The following is an 8,760-nucleotide window of genomic DNA, read 5'->3' on the forward strand; positions in this document are numbered from 1 at the left end:
TTGTCAATGTTGTTGTTGTCATTGATGTTGTCGATGTTGTTGATGTTGTCGATGTTGTTGTCAATGTTCTTGTCGATGATGTTGTTGTCGATGTTGTTGATGTTGTCGATGTTGTTGATGTTGTCGATGTTGTTGTTGATGTGCGGGCACAGTGAGGAGGCTCGCCGCGTGTGGGAGAAGCGTGAGGATGAGTGGCAGCGTGAACGGCGAGCTCGCGAGAAGCTCACACAGCAGGTGACACGTGACACACACACAGTGTACACCACGACAACACAGTGTACACACACACACAGTGTACACACACACACACAGTGACACACACACACAGTGTACACACACACACAGTGTACACACACACACAGTGTACACACACACACAGTGTACACACACACACACAGTGTACACACACACACAGTGTACACACACACACCAGTGTACACACACACAGTGACACACACACACAGTGTACACACACACACAGTGTACACACACACACAGTGTACACACACACACACAGTGTACACACACACACAGTGTACACACACACAGTGTACACACACACACACACAGTGTACACACACACACAGTGTACACACACACAGTGACACACACACAGTGTACACACACACACAGTGACACACACACAGTGCACACACACACACACACAGTGTACACACACACACACACAGTGTACACACACACACAGACACACACACAGTGACACACACACACAATGACACACACACACAGTGTACACACACACACACACAGTGACACACACACACAGTGTACACACACACACACACAGTGTACACACACACACAGTGTACACACACACACAGTGTACACACACACACACACAGTGACACACACACACAGTGATACACACACAGTGACACACACACACACAGTGTACACACACACACACAGTGGACACACACACAGTGTACACACACACACACACAGTGACACACACACACAGTGTACACACACACACACACACACAGTGTACACACACCACACAGTGACACACACACAGTGTACACCACACACACACACAGTGTACACACACACACAGTGTACACACACACAGTGTACACACACACAGTGTACACACACACACAGTGTACACACACACACACACAGTGTACACACACAGTGTACACACACACAGTGTACACACACACACAGTGTACACACACACACACAGTGGACACACACACACCACAGTGACACACACACACAGTGTACACACACACACACAGTGTACACACACACACAGTGATACACACACAGTGTACACACACACAAACACACACAGTGACACACAGTGACACACACACAGCAGGTGACACACACACACACAGTGTACACACAGACACACACACACACAGACACACACACAGTGACACACACACACAATGACACACACACACAGTGTACACACACACACACAGTGACACACACACAGACACACAGACACACACACATACACACACACAGCAGGTGACACACACACAGATACACACACAGTGTACACACACACACAGCAGGTGACACACACACAGTGTACACACACACACAGTGTACACACACACACAGCAGGTGACACACACACACACACACAGTGTACACACACACACAGCAGGTGGACACACACACAGACACACACACACAGTGTACACACACACAGCAGGTGACACACACATACACACACAGTGTACACACACACACAGCAGGTGACACACACACAGACACACACACACAGTGTACACACACACACAGCAGGTGACACACACACACACACAGTGTACACACACACACAGCAGGTGACACACACACAGACACACACACAGTGTACACACACACAGCAGGTGACACACAGACACACACATAGTGTACACACGCCTCAACCTGCACACGGCCTGGCACAAGCGTCGTGGTGACGTCACCGCCACTTAGCAAGAACGCCTGTTGTCGTTGTTGTCGTTGTTGTTGTTGTTGTTGATCTCCCACCTCTCCCACCACCACCAGGTGCTCCAAACTCGCCGTGAGCAGGTGGAGCAGCGCCGTGTGGCGTTGCTGACGCAGCGGGAGTCGTGCCTGGAGCAGCGCCGGCTGCTGCTGCTCTCGCTGGAGCAGCAGCAGCAGCAGCAGCAGCGTCAGGAGCAGGGGGGAGACACGCAGGCGACGCTTCGCGTGGACCTCGGAGCTCTCCGCTCAGGTGCTGCGGGGAGCACTTGTCCTGCTAGAGGGCCTACCTGGGGGAGCTTTGTCTCTGTGTGTCTGTGTGTGTGTGTGTGTGTGCATCGTAGGCGGTGCTACTCGCTACTAGCAGCACTTGTCCTGCTAGAGGCTACCTGGGGGAGCTTTGTCTGTGTGTGTGTGTGTGCATCGTAGGCGGTGCTACTAGCAGCACTTGCCCCTACAGCCCTGCTAGAGGCTACCCGGGGGAGCTTTGTCTGTGTCTGTGTGTGTGTACATCATAGGTGCTGCTACTAGCAGTACTTGTCCTGCTAGAGGCTACCTGGGGGAGCTTTGTCTCTCTGTGTCTGTGTGTGTGTGTGTGTGTGCATCGTAGGCGGTGCTACTCGCTACTAGCAGCACTTGTCCTGCTAGAGGCTACCTGGGGGAGCTTTGTCTGTGTGTGTGTGTGTACATCATAGGTGCTGCTACTAGCAGTACTTGTCCTGCTAGAGGCTACCTGGGGGAGCTTTGTCTGTGTCTGTGTGTGTGCATCATAGGTGGTGGTGCTACTAGCAGCACTTGCCCCTGCAGCCCTGCTAGAGGCTACCTGGGGGAGCTTTGTCTGTGTGTGTACATCATAGGAGGTGCTACCAGCAGCACTTGCCCCTACAGCCCTGCTAGAGGCTACCTGGGGGAGCTTTGCCTCTGCCTGTGTGTGTGCGTGGTGCGTCAGGTGCTGGAGAAGGAGCGGGTGGAGGTGGAGCGACTCCAACTGGAGGCCGCTGAGAAGATGGAGGAGCGGGAGGGTCAACTCCTGGAGCAGCAGATGGGTCCAGCGGCACCTCAACACTCTTGCACAGAGGGACACCACCACTCCACGCGTGAGTGGTGGTGGTGGGTGAGGGTGAGGGTGGTGGAGGTGGTGGTGGTGGTGGAGGTGGGTGGTGGTGGTGGTGAGGGTGGTGGAGGTGGTGGGTGGTGGTGGTGGAGGTGGTGGTGGATGTGGTGGTGGTGGTGGAGGTGGTGGGTGGTGGTGGTGAGGGTGGTGGAGGTGGTGGTGGTGGTTGTGAGGGTGGTGGAGGTGGGTGGTGGTGGAGGTGGTGGTGGTGGAGGTGGTGGTGGTGGTGGTGGTGGAGGTGGTGGTGAAGGAGGTGGTGGAGGTGGTGGTGGTGGTGGTGGTGGAGGTGGTGGTGGAGATGGAGGTGGTGGTGGTGGAGGTGGTGGTGAAGGAGGTGGTGGTGGTGGTGGTGGTGATGGTGGTGATGGAGGTGGTGGTGGTGGAGGTGGTGAGGGTGGAGGTGGTGGTTTGGGTGGTGGTGGTGTTGGAGGTGGTGAGGGTGGAGGTGGAGGTGGTGGTGGTGTGGAGGTGGTGGTGGTGAGGTGGTGATGGAGGTGGTGATGATGAGGGAGGAGTGGTGTGGTGGTGGTGGAGGTGGAGGTGGTGGTGATGGTGGTGGTGATGGTGGTGGTGGTGGTGGAGGTGGTGGTGATGGTGGTGGTGGTGGTGATGAGGGAGGAGGGTGGTGGTGGTGGTGGTGGTGGTGATGATGAGGAGGAGGTGGTGGTGGTGGTGGAGGTGGTGGTGGTGGTGATGGTGGTGGTGATGGTGGTGGTGGTGGTGGAGGTGGTGGTGGTGGAGGTGGTGGAGGTGGAGGTGGTGGTGGTAGATGGAGGAGCGGGAGGGTCAACTCTTGGAGCAGCAGATGGTCCCAGCGACACCTCAACGCTCTGGCACAGAGCGACGCTACTCCACGCGTGAGTGGTGGTGGTGATGAGGGAGGTGGTGGTGGTGGTGGTGGTGATGGTGGTGGTGAGGGTGGTGGTGATGAGGGAGGAGGTGGTGGTGGTGGTGATGGTGGTGGTCGTGAGGGTGGTGGTGGTGAGGGTGGTGGTGGAGGAGGTGGTGGTGGTGGATGTGGTGGTGGTGGTGATGAGGGAGGAGGTGGTGGTGGTGGTGATGGTGGTGGTGGTGAGGGTGGTGGTGGTGAGGGTGGTGGTGGCGAGGGTGGGTGGTGGAGGAGGTGGTGGTGGTGGATGTGGTGGTGGTGGTGGTGAGGGAGGAGGTGGTGGTGGTGGTGAGGGTGGTGGTGGTGGTGGTGATGAGGGAGGAGGTGGTGGTGGTGGATGTGGTGGTGGTTGGTGGTGATGAGGGAGGAGGTGGAGGTGGTCGTGATGGTGGTGACGTTAGTGATGTTGCTAGTGATGTGAGTGAAGGTGGTAGTGGTTGACATTGATGATGATGGTGGTGATGGTGATGATGGTGGTAGTGATGTTGACTTTGATGATGGTGGTGATGATGTTAGTGATAATGATGATGATGGTGCTAGTGATGGTAGTGATGTTGACATTAATGATGATGATGTTTTGTGATGATGGTGGTGTAGTGATGGTGGTGATGATGTTGACATTGATGATGTTGTTGTGTTTCTCCTCCCAGTCGTTCCCTCGTCCAAAGAGTGCGTGGACCTGACGGGAGACGCTGCCACTGAGATGTCCGGAATTCCTCAAATCTCATCCCACATTTCCCAAATCCCATCCCACAATTCCTCAAATCTCATCCCAGAATTCCCAACTCTCATCCCAGAATCCTCAACCCTCATCCCACAATCCCCAATCTCATCCCAGAATTCCCAACTCTCATCCCACAATTCCTCATCCCCATCCCAGAATTCCCAAATCTCATCTCACAATTCCCCAATCTCATCCCAGAATTCCCAAACTTCATCCCAGAATTCCCAAACTCTCATCCCAGAATCCTCAACCCTCATCCCAGAATTCCCTAACTCATCCCAGAATTCCCAAATTCTCATCCCACAATTCCCAAATCTCATCCCACAATTCCCAAATCTCATCCCACAATTCCAAATCTCATCCCACAATTCCCAAATCTCATCCCACAATTCCCAAATCTCATACCAGACTTCCCAAATCTCATCCCACAATTCCCAAATCTCATCCCAGAATTCCCAAATCTCATCCCACAATTCCTCAACTCACATCCCAGAATTCCTCAAATCTCATCCCAGAATTCCCGAATCTCATCCCACAATTCCCAACCCTCATCCTGACCGTGCGTGATTGTTTGTTGTTGTGTTTGTTGTTGTGTTTGTTGTTGTTGTGTTTGTTGTTGTTGTGTTGAGATTCATTAATTTATAAAATGCCTAATTATGGTTACAGATGGCTTACAATCAGTGTGGTGGTGGTGGTGGTGATGTAGTCATCAACATCGCCACTGGGGGAGAGACAAAGGCGGTCGGGCGTAGTGGTGCTGGCCACCCACCCCCCTCTGTGTGTGCATCATAGGTGGTGCTACTCGCTACTAGCAGCACTTGCCCCTGCAGCCCTGCTAGAGGCTACCTGGGGGAGCTTTGTCTGTGTGTGTACATCATAGGTGTGCTACTAGCAGCACTTGCCCCTACAGCCCTGCTAGAGGCTACCTGGGGGAGCTTTGTGTGTACATCATAGGTGGTGCTACTAGCAGCACTTGCCCCTACATCCCTGCTAGAGGCTACCTGGGGGAGCTTTGTGTGTACATCATAGGTGGTGCTACTAGGATGGAGTGAGATGGAACAGATGGAGATTAGTTCACACACGGGGTAGAAGGGAGTGAGATGGAACAGATGGAGATTAGTCCACCCACGGGTGTAGAAGGGAGTGAGATGGAACAGATGGAGATTAGTCCACCCACGGGGTAGAAGGGAGTGAGATGGAACAGATGGAGATTAGTCCACACACGGGGGTAGAAGGGAGCGAGATGGAACAGATGGAGATTAGTCCACCCACGGGGGTAGAAGGGAGCGAGATGGAACAGATGGAGATTAGTCCACCACGGGGTAGAAGGGAGCGAGATGGAACAGATGGAGATTAGTCCACCCACGGGGGTAGAAGGGAGCGAGATGGAACAGATGGAGATTAGTCCACCCACGGGGGTAGAAGGGAGTGAGATGGAACAGATGGAGATTAGTCCACACACGGGGGTAGAAGGGAGTGAGATGGAACAGATGGAGATTAGTCCCACACACGGGGGTAGAAGGGAGCGAGATGGAACAGATGGAGATTAGTCCACCCACGGGGGTAGAAGGGAGCGAGATGGAACAGATGGAGATTAGTCCACCCACGGGGGTAGAAGGGGAGTGAGATGGAACAGATGGAGATTAGTCCACACACGGGGGTAGAAGGGAGTGAGTTGGAACAGATGGGGGATTAGTCCACACACGGGGTAGAAGGGAGTGAGATGGAACAGATGGAGATTAGTCCACACACGGGGGTAGAAGGGAGCGAGATGGAACAGATGGAGATTAGTCCACACACGGGGTAGAAGGGGAGCGAGATGGAACAGATGGAGATTAGTCCACACGGGGTAGAAGGGGAGTGAGATGGAACAGATGGAGATTAGTCCACCCATGGGGTAGAAGGGAGTGAGATGGAACAGATGGAGATTAGTCCACACACGGGGTAGAAGGGAGTGAGATGGAACAGATGGAGATTAGTCCACACGTGGTAGAAGGGAGTGAGATGGAACAGATGGAGATTAGTCCACACGGGGTAGAAGGGAGTGAGATGGAACAGATGGAGATTAATTCACACACGCGCGACCATTCCCCACCCAACATGGCCGCAAGCCCCGGGTTGTATCCTTACCCAACATGGACGCCAACAGGCATCTCCCTACCCAACATGGGCCGCCAACAGTCATTTCCCTGCGCAACGTGGCGGAAAAACGCCGGGTTGTGTCCTTACCCAACATGGACGCCAACAGACATCCTCCCTGCCCAACATGGTCGCAAAACGCCGGGTTATGTCCTTACCCAAGATGGCCGCCAACATGCACCTCCCTGCCCAACATGGCCGCAATAACCCCGATTATTTCCTCAACTAACATGGGCTGCCGATCACACCTAAGACGGCCGCCGATCACACACACTTACCCAACATGGCCGCCGATCACATCCTTACCCAACATGGCCGCCGAGCACATCCTTACCCAACATGGCCGCCAATCACATCCTTACCCACATGGCCGCCAATCGCATCCTTACCCAGCATGGCCGCCGAACACATCCTTACCCAACATGGCCGCCAATCACACACTTACCCAGCATGGCTGCCGATCACAACCTTACCCAACATGGCCGCCAATCACACACTTACCCAACATGGCCGCCGATCACATCCTTACCCCAACCATGGCCGCCAATCACACACTTACCCAACATGGCGCCGATCACATCCTTACCCAACATGGCCGCCAATCGCATCCTTACCCAGCATGGCCGCCGAACACATCCTTACCCAACATGGCCGCCAATCACATACTTGCCCAACATGGCCGCCGAGCACATCCTTACTTAACATGGCCACCGATCACATCCTTACCCAACATGGCCACCAATCGCATCCTTACCCAGCATGGCCGCCGAACACATCCTTACCCAACATGGCCGCCAATCACACACTTACCCAGCATGGCTGCCGATCACATCCTTACCCAACATGGCCGCCAATCACACACTTAACCAACATGGCCGCCGATCACATCCTTACCCAACATGGCCGCCAATCACACACTTACCCAACATGGCCGCCGATCACATCCTTACCCAACATGGCCACCAATCGCATCCTACCCAGCATGGCCGCCGAACACATCCTTACCCCAACATGGCCGCCAATCACATACTTGCCCAACATGGCCGCCGAGCACATCTTACTTAACATGGCCACCGATCACATCCTTACCCAACATGGCCGCCAATCGCATCCTTACCCAGCATGGCCGCCGATCACATCCTTACCCAACATGGCCGCCAATCACACACTTACCCAACATGGCCGCCGATCACATCCTTACCCAACATGGCCGCCAATCGCATCCTTACCCAGCATGGCCGCCGAACACATCCTTACCCAACATGGCCGCCAATCACATACTTGCCCAACATGGCCGCCGAGCACATCCTTACTTAACATGGCCACCGATCACATCCTTACCCAACATGGCCGCCAATCGCATCCTTACCCAGCATGGCCGCCGAACACATCCTTACCCAACATGGCCGCCAATCACATACTTGCCCAACATGGCCGCCGAGCACATCCTTACTTAACATGGCCACCGATCACATCCTCACCCAACATGGCCGCCAATCGCATCCTTACCCAGCATGGCCGCCGATCACATCCTTTCCCAACATGGCCGCCAATCACATACTTGCCCAACATGGCCGCCGAGCACATCCTTACTTAACATGGCCACCGATCACATCCTTACCCAACATGGCCGCCAATCGCATCCTTACCCAGCATGGCCGCCGAACACATCCTTACCCAACATGGCCGCCAATCACATACTTGCCCAACATGGCCGCCGAGCACATCCTTACTTAACATGGCCACCGATCACATCCTCACCCAACATGGCCGCCAATCGCATCCTTACCCAACATGGCCGCCGATCACATCCTTACCCAACATGGCCGCCAATCACATACTTGCCCAACATGGCCGCCGAGCACATCCTTACTTAACATGGCCACCGATCACACCCTTAGGCAATGTGGCCGCCAGGCGGAT

At 54.4% G+C, this 8,760-nt stretch overlaps 1 protein-coding gene across 1 annotated transcript; it reads left to right on the forward strand.

Annotated features, from left to right (window-relative positions):
• Window positions 1–123: 123 nt before the first annotated feature.
• On the forward strand, window positions 124–5,361 carry LOC144740018 (uncharacterized). The gene is made up of 4 exons (XM_078622903.1): window positions 124–234; window positions 2,035–2,224; window positions 2,921–3,068; window positions 4,625–5,361. Exons 1-3 carry the CDS (start codon window positions 127–129, stop codon window positions 2,971–2,973), a joined length of 351 nt encoding a protein of 116 aa, XP_078479029.1. The 5' UTR covers window positions 124–126; the 3' UTR covers window positions 2,974–3,068; window positions 4,625–5,361.
• Window positions 5,362–8,760: the final 3,399 nt, after the last annotated feature.

The sequence above is a fragment of the Lampetra planeri genome, unplaced genomic scaffold, assembly GCF_965212315.1.
Source record: "Lampetra planeri unplaced genomic scaffold, kcLamPlan1.2.h2 scaffold_1847, whole genome shotgun sequence".
NCBI classification, from domain to species: Eukaryota; Metazoa; Chordata; class Hyperoartia; order Petromyzontiformes; family Petromyzontidae; genus Lampetra; species Lampetra planeri.